At 37.1% G+C, this 13,780-nt stretch overlaps 1 protein-coding gene across 4 annotated transcripts in view; it reads right to left on the bottom strand.

Moving 5' to 3' along the window:
- The window catches only part of LOC141500012 (carboxylesterase 3-like), an 81,981-nt gene that overhangs the window by 34,394 nt on the left and 33,807 nt on the right, over positions 1 to 13,780 (bottom strand). For all 4 annotated transcript variants that reach the window (XM_074202876.1, XM_074202884.1, XM_074202869.1 and 1 more), the window contains 7 exons: positions 11,819 to 12,023; positions 10,878 to 11,016; positions 8,934 to 9,067; positions 6,433 to 6,586; positions 6,032 to 6,136; positions 4,357 to 4,458; positions 2,990 to 3,127 (listed from right to left, as the gene is read on the bottom strand). In XM_074202876.1, the coding sequence (XP_074058977.1) occupies positions 2,990 to 3,127; positions 4,357 to 4,458; positions 6,032 to 6,136; positions 6,433 to 6,586; positions 8,934 to 9,067; positions 10,878 to 11,016; positions 11,819 to 12,023 (977 nt within the window). The remainder of the gene's footprint in view (positions 1 to 2,989; positions 3,128 to 4,356; positions 4,459 to 6,031; positions 6,137 to 6,432; positions 6,587 to 8,933; positions 9,068 to 10,877; positions 11,017 to 11,818; positions 12,024 to 13,780) is intronic.

The following is a 13,780-nucleotide window of genomic DNA, read 5'->3' on the forward strand; positions in this document are numbered from 1 at the left end:
TGTGTAACTCTGTAACTGTGTAATACAACCTCTCTGGGTCTTAGTTTGTCTTCTATCAAAAATTAGACTAGATAACTTCTCAGGTCTCTTCTAGCTCTAAATCCTAGAATCCCAAGATATTGGAACCCAGGAAACCATTGGTAATGCAGAACGATCCTGCATCCTTTCCAGATACTTCAATAATGTACATAAAGTGCTATGCAAACTTCAAAGTATTTTGCAAGCATTGACTGCTTTTCTTGTTATTTCTATCAAAGAAGAAACTGAAAAAATTCTGAGAATGGAGAACTCAACATTTTGTTCTCAAAACTTTCTAAGACTCTCAAGCTTTGTTAGTGGTTTGTTCTTGAAAAGGACCAATATTGGTGGTTCAGTGTGTCTGATTGTGGCTGATCAGACCAATACAAGCTCAGAAGGCTCTACCTTGGGTTGGGCACAAATAGTCCATATAACATTTGGAATGGAGATGGAGATGGAGAGATGTCTCAAAATTTGCCTATCTTGCTTCTTTTGAGCTACTATAATTCTACTTTGCTCTGAACAGCACCTGCCATTGTCTCCCATGTTTCACAATTGATTCCAAAGTCCTTCAGACAGGTCTTGAGAGTGTCTTCTGAATGCCATATGTGTTCAGAAGTGTGTTGGATGAGTTCTTATAAAATGGTCTTTTAGGCCATTTTGATATGGGCATTGCAGTCAGCTCATCAGAGTTGCACTTTCTTCAGTAAAGTCTGAATGTTTGGCAATTCCATTTGAGAAGGGACTTTAGTGTCTAGGACCTTATCCCTGCCAGGTAATCTTCAGAATCTTTCTAACACAATTCAAATGGACATGATTCTGTCTCCTGGCATGGCACCGGTAGATTGTCCAGGTTTTGCAGGCATATAGCAATGAGGTCAATACAACGGCCCTGTAGACCTTCAGTTTGGTAGGCAACCTAAAACCTCTTTTCTCTTACACTTTCATTTAGACACTCTCAAACCCTGAGCTAGTTCTGCAATGCATGAGTCAATGTCATCATCTATGTGTAGGTAAGTGAAATTATTCACAATTATAACCAATGGTTCCATGTATGGATGATGTGATGTTGGCTGATGGAGAACCTGCTTGTTCATGTTGTTAATTGTTTGACCAAAATTAGCACAAACAGTAGAAAACTGATCCATGTTTTGTTGCATCTTAGTTACAGAAGTTAGATTGAGTTCACAATCATCTACAAACTGTCCCTCCATTTTCATCTTGACCTTTTGAAAGAAATTGTTTCCATGTTTGTTGAAGTTTTCTGATAATATTGCTGAAAACATCAGGTTAAAAATCATGGAACCCAGGACACAGTCCTATACTGGTGACTAGGAAAGTGTGAGAGCACCATCTTTTATCCCAAACCTGGACAAGCATGCTGTCATGAAACTTGCATACAATACTGATGACCTTGTCCAGGTAACCAAATTTTGGCATTATTTTCCATAAACCCTCATGACTGACTGTATCAAAGGTTTTGGTCAGATCAATGAATGTTGTATACAGAACTCTGTTCTCAATTGTCTCTGGACCTTTTTTTTGGGGGGGGGTTGCAAGGCAATGGTGGGGTTAAGTGACTCACCCAGAGCCACACAGCTAGGTAATTATTAATATCTGAGGCCAAATTTGAGCTCAGGTCCTCCTGATTCCAAGACCAGTTCACTACTGTGCCACCTAGCTTCCCCCTACTCTGAGCCTTTTCTGAAGTAACATTGGCCCTTTAGGTAGGTGACCTCCTTCCAGGTTAAGGATCAGTCTATTAGGGAGAATCCTAGCAAGAATCTTGCCAGCAGTGCCTAACAGAGAGATCTTCCTGTGATTATGACAGGAAAATCTATTTGCTTTACTTTTACAGTGAAGGAGTCCTTGAACTTTTGAGGGATAACCTCCTCTTCCCATATAATTCAGTTTTAAAGTAGATGACAAGTTATCTATAGCTATATGAAAAAATGCTCTAACTCACTATTGATTGGAGAAATGCAAAGAAAATCATTTTTGAGATATCTCATATCTATTTGATTGGCTAACTGGACAGAAAAGGACAATGATGATTGTTGGAAGGGATATGGGAAAAATGAGACATTAATATACTGTTGGTACAGTTGTGACCTGATTTAACCATTCTGGAGAGCAATATGGAACTATGATCAAAGGGCTATAAAATCATGTATACCCTTTGACCCAGCAATATCACTACTAGGTCTGTATCCCAAAAGAGATGAAAAACAAAATGGAATTGGACTTCTATGTACAAAACTATTTTAGCAGCTCTTTTCTGGTGGCAAAAAATTAGAAATTGAGGAAATACCTATTGATTGGGGAATTACTAAACAAATTGTGGCATGTGATTATGGTAGATTATAATTATGTTATTAAAAGTGATGAGCAGAATGCTCTTAGAAAAAAACCTGGAAATATTTACAAGAGTAGATACAAAATGAAATATATTGTGCAAAAAGTAAGAGCAAAATTGTAAGATGATCAGTTGTGAATGATAGCTATTCTCAGCAAGTCAACGATTGAAGCTTAGAATGAAAAATGCTATCTATCCCCAGAGAAAGAACCGATGGTGCCTTAATATAAATTAAAGCTTAGGTTTTTTATGTCCTTTATTTTCTTGAGGGCTTTTTTGGTCTATGTTCTTTTATAACATGAGTATTATGGAAATGTTTTGCATGACTATACATGCATAGCCTATATTGAAGTGCTTGACTTTTCAATGAGAGGGAGGTGAGAAAGGAAGAAGGGAGAGAATTTGGAACTCAGTGTTTTAAAAATTAATGTTAAAATTGTTTTACATGTAACTGAAGGAAAAATAAAATAATAATCTTTTTAAAAGTTAAAAAAAAGTGGATACTGATATGTATTGATAGAGAAAGTTCCCCCACCGGAGAATTCCTAATACCAATGAAATCATGAGTCCAGTCTCTATTCCCATTCCTCTACCAAGGGACTGAAATGATCTTACCAAAAGTATCATATGCCCAAGTTCATGATTGTTGACTCCAATCAAATGGGGAATTCTTGGAAATTCTTTCTCTAGAAGTAGCTTTTCTGGGAACTTTGATAAGAAAGAACCATCCAGAGTGACTTTAAGGAATGGTATCTACGAGAGAAAATGAAAACACTTTTTTTGTGGGTTATTCTCTCATTTTGGATTTACCCAAATAAAGGAGTCAGGAAATTAAAGTTTTTCTTCTCACTTCTATCTGTAACTTGCTATCTGACCTTGGAAAAGTCAATTCTCTTCTTTTGGTGAAAACTTCCTCATCTATAAAATAAGATTGAGTTTGACTAGATCCCTTCCAGCCCTGATTTTTCATGTTCAGAAAAACCTATTCCAGAATTAACATTCTATGGTCTGTGTCTGAGCATTCTGTATTCAAAGTATCTGACAAATTTCAAGCTTTTGTTTCTAGGATACCTTCCATCTTTGCTATTCTATGACCTGTGTTTTGTAGTTCCTTCCTTGTCTGGGATTTTCTTTGAAGACTGGAAATAGTGCTCTCAGTTGTATTTTTGTCTAATCTATATCTATATTACATCATATATATATATCTATATATATATATATATATATATATACATCTATATCTATATCTGTATCTATACCTATATTTATCTATATCATCTATCTCTCTATCTCTATCTGATTCTTCTTGCTCGGATAACTAAGGAGCTATTTAAAGAAGGACCATTCATTGTTCAAGGACCCAATTTCTCACGTGTCTTTGACAGTAGACCTTATTCACCAAGAAAGTTTCCCCAATTTTCTCCATACTTTTCACTTTCCCATGTCTCCTCCAGGAAAAGAATTCTATCTCTTCTATTTCTCTGTTTCTCCTCTCATAAATTTTTTTCTCAATTTTTATCATCTATTTACTCTCCTGCTTCAAGCTCAAATGTTGGAGTAAAGGGAGACTCTTAGTTAACACAGTATGTATATTAAACTTAACCCTTGATTTAGGAATTCATCACTAAATACTGGAGAAGGGCATGGTGTGAATATTCAGTTGGGCTGTTGTTTTGAACCCACATTCTTTTTTTGGCCAAACCCAGGGTTTGCAAGGTCATATACCTCAGGTTCAGTGGAATTTTGAACTCTAATGAAGACCTTTCTTTCATGGGATCAATTTGTTCCAGAGTCATTTTTTATATTTAGTTTGGAACCCAGTGATCTCTGTGAGACAAAGTCCTGGATAGAAGAAGGGAAACAATTCTTGATTTTTAGAGACAATGGGAAAAAGAGAGGTCTTACTTTTTCTGGCAGGGGAATAGACATTTTCAAATTCAACCTAGTGCAGAACCACCCTTTTCCAGAAGAAGCAAACTCACAGATAAGTGTTTCCTGTTGAATATCATGTCCTTTTTATTCCGTAAGCACTGGATCAAAATAGCTGAATTGGAACCTTCACAGCCGTAGAAGTGAGCAACGTCCTGGTGGTTTCAAATGAACAGATATTTATAAATATCAAAAGAAGGAACTGAGGAGATTTCCGTTTGCCAATGAAAAGATTCAGGAAGTAGGGCAGGTTCTCCAACCCTATCCTCCAATTTTCCACATCCCCTGTCTCAAAGTCTAGAACAAGTTTTATCTATGTCATTAGCCAGTAGTGCAAACTTTCTAAAGATCACCATACAATTAAACAAGTCTTTGAAATTTGATGGTCAAATTTTCTAAGGAATGTTAACCATTGGGTCAAGGGCTTGGGGATCATTGGTTTAGAAAAAGAGAAGGCCTACAACGTCTTCTGGCCTAACCTCTCTTTTTCCTTCTTTTTTTTTAGTTAAATTTTATTTTTTCCAATTAACAATAATCTCTTTTCTTTCCCTCTTGATTACCCTTAATCCTTATAACAAAGTTATGGAAAATAAATCTCACATTGTTCATGTCTAAAAATGAATATGTCTCATTATGCACCTTGAGTTTATTATTTCTTTATGAGAAATATCACCAGTCATCTTGGCTTTTGTCTTGCCACTGCACTTTGATAACTTTGGGAAGGGAATAAGGCTGAAGTTCTACCTCACTTAAATTCAATTCATGCACAAGTTAAGACATTGCCCTCATAATATTATTGGTCATTTTCAAGCATTCAAAGGACCAAAAGCAACAACAAGGAGGTATAACATCCCTTCTTTTTAAGTATGAAAAAAAAATGGAATTTCAAAGAGATTATCAAGTAACTCACATAGTTAGTGGAAAGATTCCCATCCAGAGCCTCAAGTTCAGCATCCTTTCAACATTATCATGGGCCCCAGTAAATCCTTCACTGGTTTCTCCAAAAGTAATCAATGCTAGCCCAGTTCAAGAGCAGGTATGACTGTAGGCTTTGCATCACTATTGGATGTGGGAGTTCAATATGGCCTAACCTGGAGTTGTCTACCTTGGCCTGAGCTAAAACCACAGCCCTTACCTAAAGTTAGAGCCTCAAATATGTCATTCAAATATGTCATTCTAACCCAAACTAGAAGTTGAAGCATTTCCTGAAACAAAGATGGCAGGTACTTGACCTTGTCAGAAGCTAAAGAAGGCATTCTCCCTGGGCAAAGCATCTTCTGAGTGCAACTTAATCTTTGCTATCTTAGAATAATAATAATCTATAATTGTGCCAACTCTGTGATTTTGAACTCTGAAATCCCCATCTCTGATAATAAATTGACTCCTATCTTGTTTACCTGGGAAGCTATGTAGTGCAGGGGATAGAGCACTGGGCCTGGAGTCAGGAAGATCCAAGTTTAAATTCAACCTCGCAAGCTTACTAGTGATGTGAACTTGGACAAGTTACTTTACCTTGTTTGCCTCAATTTCCCCATATGTAAAATGAGCTGGAGAAGAAAATGGCAAACCACTTCAGTATCTTTTCCAAGAATTCCCCCCCCCTCCCCAAAAGGGGAGTGTCTCAAACCTGTGGAATTAGATCTAACCTTTGAACCTAAGGAAACATTTTAAAATGGATTTGAGTCTTTTAGATAATAGTCACTGAAGAACAAGAAGCCAAGAACCTACTTGAAAAATGGCACGAGGGTGATCTGTGATGAGGCCTGGGAAAGTGGCAACCCCACTCTGTGAGATGGCTCTATGGAATAGGCCTTTGGCCATAGGTGATAGAACCTGCAAGAAATGAGAAAGACAGTATACAAGAGAGAGATTACTCCTCAGGAAGAGTTCTAGTTTAAGGGAATCCACATTTAAGGAAAGATTGAAAATCAGACTGATCATTTGGATTAGAATCAAATAATGTTAGATCAGGAAACAAGCTTAAAGTTCATCTAGTCCAACTTTCTCATTTTATAGTCGATTAATAGTGAAGCTATGATTTGAACCTAAATATACTGATTCCCAATCCAATGTTCTTCCCATTATTCCATCTTATGTTTGCCCCAGTGGGGAACCATCTGTAAACTCACAAGTGCAGAGACACAAATTCCTCCTGCAGACTGTCCAGAGAGAGTCACAGAATTGGGATCTCCTCCAAAGTGAGCAATGTTGCCTTGAATCCATTGTAAAGCAGCCACTAGGTCTAATAATCCCCAGTTGCCGGGTGCAAACTCATCCCCAGAACTGAAAATCAGAGAGACAGTAGTGAGAATGGAATCTGGTTCCAACTGTAGAAAGACATATTTATTAATGTTTTAGATGAAAGCATCAGGCATGCCTATCACAATGCAAAAGTCTGGCATCTTGGAAGCATAGCTAATATATTAGGGGATAAAATTCAGCTCTAAACATATGTAGGAAGGTTAAAATAATGGTCTGAGTCCAATAAAATAACAAATGTAGGTAAATGTAAAATTCTATACTTGGGTTTAAAAAGTCAATTGTACAAGTACAGCATTGAGGGGGCATGGCTAAACACCGGTTCATTAAAAAAAATCTAGGAGTTTGGGTGGATTGTTTCTCACACAAAAAAATTCCATTTTCTGATCCTATACATTATCACTGATAATCCTACATACCTGGAATTCTTTCCCCCTCATCTCTGCCTCTAGATTTCCTTCAAAATCTCAACTTAAGTTCCACCTTCTAAGAACAATATGGAATTATACCCAAAGGGTAATAAAACTGCATACCCTTTGATCCAGCAACCATCACTACTGGGTCTATATCCCAAATAGATTTTAAAAAAAGGTCAGGAGAAGCTAGGTGGCACAGTGGATAGAGCACCGGCCCTGTAGTCAGGAGGTCCTGAGTTCAAATCTGGCCTCAGACACTTAAATAATTATCTAGCTGTGTGAACTGGAGCAAGTCACTTAACCCCATTGCCTTGCTCCCCCAAAGGGCAAAAAAATCCACATGTACAAACATACTCATAGCAATTCTCTTTGTGGTGACAAAAAATTGGAAATTGGGGGGATGCCCATCAATTGGAGTATGGCTGAACAAACTGTAGTATATGAATGTGATGGAGTGCTATTTCTATAAGAAATCATGAGGGACAGAACTTCAGAAAAACCTGGAAAGACTTGCATGAATTGATGCTGAGTGAAGTGAGTAGAACCAGACCAATATACTCACTAACAACAATATTGTGTGAATGTCAACGATGATGGACTTGCTCATTTCAGCAATAAAATAATCAAAGACAATTCTAAAGAACTTGTGATGGAAAGTACCATCCACAGCCAGAGAAGGAACTATGGAGTCTGAGTATAGAGCAAAGCTTATTATTTTCAATTTTAAAAATTCATTTTGTGTACTATGGTTTTTTCTCCTATTGTGTTTTTTCCCTTTTTGACTTTATCTTTCTTTTACAACATGATTAATATAGATATATGTTTAACATAGCTATACATGTATAACATATCAGACTGCTTTTTGTCAGGGTGGGGAGAGGGGGGAAAAAAAGAGAGGGAGGAAGAAAAAACATGAAACTCAAAAACTTACTGAAAAATGATTGCTGAAAACTATCTTTGCAAGTAGTTAGGAAAAAAAATTTAAGGCTTTCCCTAGTCCTCCTTCATCTCATTGCCTTTTTTGGGGGTTACCCCATTTGCCCATCTATTCCTCTCATATCTTGTTTGTACATAGTTGTTTGCCAATTGCCTTCCCAGGAGGCTGTGAACTCTTTGGGAGTTGGAATTGACTTTCTTTGCATCCTCACGAGTTTAGCACAATACATAAATGCTAGTAACTCGAGCTGATGACTGCAGTATGAGTCAACAGTGTGAAGACACTGTCAAGAAAATCTAGTGAGATCTCAGGTGGACTTAAAAGAGACCTACTTTCCAGTACATTAATCTGGATGTAATAGAGCCATTGTACTTGCTCTACATTCATCTCACTTTGGAGTCCTGTATTCAGTTCTAGGTGCCATGTCTTAGAAGGGACATTAACACCAGAATTTTCCAAAAGAAGTCAACTAGGAGATGGAAAGGAAAATAGACCATGCCACATGGGGATTGGTTAAAAGAAATGAGGGTACTCAACCTGGAGAAAAAGATTTGGGAAGATGTGGGAGTCATCATATGTATTATTAAGACTGCCATGTAGAAGATTAATTCTTTTTTGGCCATAAAGGTCAGAGCTGAAAGACCTAGACAGATGATATAAAGAGGTAGATTTCAATTAAACATGGGAAAGAGCTTACTAAAACTAAAAGAATTTGCTAATGTCCAAAAGAACAGGTTATTTGGGGAGGTAGCTCACTCTACATTTTCAAGGAGATACTTGCCAGGGAAGTTGTTGAAAAGATTTCAGCCCAGAGAGGAATTGGATTAAAAGAACAACTCAGATACTGAGATTCTGTCAGAATGTCAGTTGGATCTCCATGGACTCGCAGAATTGTAGAATGTTAGAGCTACAAGGGATTTTAGGGGCCACTTAGTCCAAATCCCTTTATTTTATATAAGAGGAAATTTAGATTCAGATTGGAGGAAGGGTCTTGCCCAAAGTCATGAAACCACATTACCTCAAGAATCCCTGGTATCCAAGTCTGTATTGTACTGTTACCACCACAATATCTTCATAGGCTGATAAAGGTGATCCATCAAAGGAAGAAGCTGCTCCGATCACTAATGATCCCCCATGAATCCAGACCATTACCTAAAAGAAATACTGATAGTAGCATCTTGGGAACAATCTCTGGGGAAAATCCATGGCAACTGGAGGGTGTATTCTTTCTAATGAAGTGTCCCTTCCTATTGTCTGGGCTGAGAGATCCCTGGAACAAGTATGCTCCGTCCCTGGTAAGCTTTGCCTTGCTTAGCCTGGTTGTTGCTTGTCCTTCAGGGACATCAGGGAGGTGATGCTATGACATGTGTATGAATTGGGATTTGAGTGAGGGGATTCTGTGCAAAGTCACCAGCCTCATCTTTTCCTTCAGAGTCATCTGAGTCAGTGATCAGATATCAATCAGATGACCCTGATTGTGATGCAGTAGGGGTTAAGTGACTTGCCCAGGGTCACATAGCTAGTAAGAGTCAAGTGCCTGGATTGGATTTGAACTCAGGTCCTCCTGATTTCAGGGTCAGTGTTTTATCCACTGCATCACCTAGCTTCCCATTAGCATAATAAGCCTTAGGAGAAGAGCATTTGTCCTCATAGTACCTCCCAAAAAATCATTGTAGCAACCCCAAAACGGAAGTCACTGTACAGGAAAATGAGGAAGGACTTTTGCCATGGTCAGGAGTATCCAAATTAGGAAATATTCCAGCTTGGGAAAAGTTCTCCTTAGGAAGGAGCAATTCAAAGGCACTTGAGAGGAGTCTTGCCTTTGGGAATTTGCTTTAGTGTTGGGAAATTCTAGACCTCTATGACTCCCAGAAACTCTATGAACAGGAATAGGAATTATTTTCAGATCAGTCATCAAGCATTTGAGTATTAACTAAGTATCAGGCATCGTGGATATAAAGACAGATAGATACATGTCCCTAACCCTCAAAAAACTCAAATTCAAATGGGAGAATCAACATGAAATAAAATGAAGAATAAATAAATAAATAAAATAGAAGAAATACAGTGTCTAAAAGATAGTAAGCTCAGAGAAAAAGCCATTTGTGTGCTTGGGATGGGAAGGAAGAGCTGGGAAAGACTTCTTGAAGAAAGAGGGATTAGAGCTGAGACTTACAGACATCAGAAAAGACAGAAGGCTGAGCCAGCAAGAGTAAAAAGACATGGAGTTGAGAGATGATGTGCTATGTTTAAGGAACAGCAAAAAGGCCGGTGTCTCTTGATTGTAGACTCTGTGGGGGATATTAAAGTGAGTGTAAGAAGGCTAAAGAGTAGAAAGGGACCAGGGAATAAAGGACTTTATCAGCCAGAAAGAGGATTTTATAGTTGATCCTGGAGGTAACAGGGAGCCACTGGAGGTTATTGAGTAGAGAACTGACACCACCAGACTTGTGCTTTAGGTGGATGGATCAAAATGAGGAAAATCTTGGTGACAGGAGACCAAAGGGAAGGTGATACTAAAAGTCTTGGAAGAAGATGAGGGGCCATCATTACTGGGATAGTGACAGTATTAGAGGAGGCAGGGAAAAATCAGAAAGATGTTACAAAGATAGACAAAAATAGATTACAAATGGGGAATGAGTACAAGAAGAGTCAAGGATGACACCAAAGTTATGAGCCTAGGTGAATTTAAAGATGGTCATGCCCTTGATAGTAATAGAGAAATTGGGAAGGGGAGCAAGTATTCATTAAGCCTTGGACGAAACACTTTACAGATTTTAATCTCATTTGAACCTCACAACAACACAGAGAGGTAGATGTTATAATTATCCTCATTTTACAGATAAGGAAAGTAAGGCAGAGTGAAGTGAAGCTTCATTTGAACTCAGATCTTTCAGATTCTAGGCTCAGTGCTCTGGTCACTCTAGTGCCAAGGATTTCAAAGCAAAAATAGCATACTTACAGGTAACTCATCCTTCTTGTGTCTGGAGGCTGGGGTGTAGATGTTGAGATAGAGACAGTCTTCAGATATTGGGAAGAGTTGCTGCTTCCCATCTAAACTGTATTTCATAAGATCTGCCCTTTCTATCTCCTGTAAACACCTTCATAGGCAAAAGGAAATATAACAATCTAGGTTAAGGCATGGGTAGACTTTATAGAGATTCTTTGAAACTAATGGGAACAAGAAGTCTAGAGAGAGGTACTTTAGCTACTCAGATCATTTCATTGAGAAGTGATTTTAGAGACCATTTGCCCAATCCCTCTTTATTAAAAGAAGAAACAAGCATGGGGGTATAAATCATTGGCTCAAGATCGCATTGGCAATCCACAGAGCTCTGCTCCTTTGTGGGACCCATTTATGTTGAATTTATTTTATTTCTTCTTCATTTCTACTTCCTGCCTGTTTCTTACACCACCTAAGAAAGTTAGTCCCTAGGTGGTGCAGTGGATAGAGCATCAGCCCTGGAGTCAGGAGTACCTGAGTTCAAATCCAGCCTCAGTTACTTAATACCTAGCTGTGTGACCTTGGTCAAGTTGCTTAACCCTGTTACCTTGCAAATATACTTAAAAAAATAAAGTTAGTCCCTGTTAAATATTCAATATGAACGACCTAAATTCCTATAATATTTTATGACTTATAGAGAACTTTTATTTACAAAAACTATCTGAGAGAAGTAATAAAATTCTCATTGATGTAACCTAGAACATCAGAAAGGTCTAAGGACTATTGCAAAAGCCATAGAAACTTCTTTCTTAACTTCTTTCTTTTTTGGGGGGCTGACTTCAGGTACTTCCATTTTATATGTGAGGCTGGTTTCCTTCAAAGCTATTGGACCCCCAACTGCTGCCTCAACCCTCCTCACAATTCAGATGTCCTTCCTTTATTACTAGGTTCATTCTCACATTGGGGGGAATGCAGTGGCATCTTTTACACCCTTCCAAGGCTCAGCAGGTTGTGGCGGAGAGAATCTCCCAGCTCCCACGGGGGGCTTGGCAAATGGGACTCCTAGGAAAACATCCACACGTTGCTCAGTTCCCTTAACAGTGACCTGTTTCCCACGGATCCGACCAAACTGAGTCACCACTTCAGGTCCAGCAGCCTCTTGCCCTGTAGAACAAAAAGATTCTTTCAGGTTTTCTTTGGCTAGGAATTCAGTTTCCATAAAAAATAGGTGGTGACTTCTCCCTTCATGGTGTAATTTTATTTTCTCTTTTAGATTTTTTTCCTCCTATAAGTATTTTTCCTATTAATATCTTTATTTTTAAATTTTCATTTTTTATTTTATGGAATAAACAAGAATTTCCATAAGATAGTATAATAGAAAAGACAATTGTATATGAAACTACAAACCTATTATGCACAATTTGCTTTTCCTTTCAACTATATGACAAAATTATCATATAAATTTCTTTTTTCCCTTTTTTTTCTTCCCTCCCTCCATCCTCAGTGTGTGTGTGTGGGGGCATGCTTTTTATATACACCCACCCATATAGACACACACATATATACATAAATGTAAAATTGTTCTATGTATACTTCGATTTATCAGTCCTTTCTCTAGATGCAGATAGCATCTTTCTTCATATGACCTTTATAGTTAATTTTGGTATTTATAATAGTCAAATTAACAGCTTCACTAAAAGTTGTTCTTAAAACAATATTGCTGTTACTATATACACTTTCCTCTTGGTTCTGCTCATTTCACTCTTTAATTTTTTCATGCAAGTTTTTTCATTTTTTTTAAATCATTGAGCTCATCATATCTTTTAGCATAGGAGTGTACAACCACAATCATATACTTTGACTTGTTCAGTCATTCCCCAGTTGATGTGTATCCCCGTAATTTCCAGTTCTTTGCCATTACAAAGAGAACTGCTATAAACATTTTAGAACATACATACTTTTCCTTTTTCCTTAATCATCTTTGGAAACCAAGTAATGGGTCAAAGGGTATAGGGGGTTTAATAAATCTTTGGACATAATTCTAGTTTGCTCTCCAAAATAGTTGAATCAGTTCACAATTCGACCAATAATGAATATGTCCCAATTTTCTCACATTCTCTCGAATATTTATTACTTTCCCCTTATATCATTATATATCACAATCTAGTAGGTATAAAATGATATCGCAAGGTTGTTATAATTTGTATTTCTATAATCAATAATTATTTAGAGCATTTTTCATATGAATAAAATTGCTTTGATTTCTTTATTGGAAAACTACCTGCTCATATCCTTTGATCATTTATCAACTGGGGAATGATTCATATTCTTATAGACCTGACAAAGTTGTTTATATTTTTAGGGGTGAGACCTTTATCTGATAAACTGTCTCTAAAAATTTTTCCCTCAATTTTCTGCTTTCCTTCTGATTTTTTTTTTATTTGTACAACCCCTTTTTAATTTACTGACTCATGAACAATTACTATTTCTACAGCTATTTAAATTATTTAAATCTGATTTTATTTGTATAAAAAGCTTTTTAATAATTTTATTTATATCATCTTAGGTTTGTTTTGGAAAGTATACTCTCAGGTTTATATTGTTGAAAGTTATTTTAAGTGGGATTTTTGTGCTATATCTTTGTGTTTGAGACATATAAGAATGCTGATTTATGTGGATTTGTTTTATATCCTGCTGCTTAGCTAAATTGTTTCAAGTAACTTTTTAGTTGGGTCTTTGGGATTTTCAAGTATAATCATCATATTATCTACAAAAAGATAGTTTTTTAAATTTCATTTCCTATTCTGATTCTTTCTATTCTTTTTTTTCTCTTATTGTTATTGATAGAAATTCCAATTCAACACTGAATAATATTGGTGATTGTGGTCATTCTTGTTTCATACCTGATCTTACTGTGAAGA

Source organism: Macrotis lagotis, chromosome 1 (assembly GCF_037893015.1).
Source record: "Macrotis lagotis isolate mMagLag1 chromosome 1, bilby.v1.9.chrom.fasta, whole genome shotgun sequence".
NCBI lineage: Eukaryota > Metazoa > Chordata > Mammalia > Peramelemorphia > Peramelidae > Macrotis > Macrotis lagotis.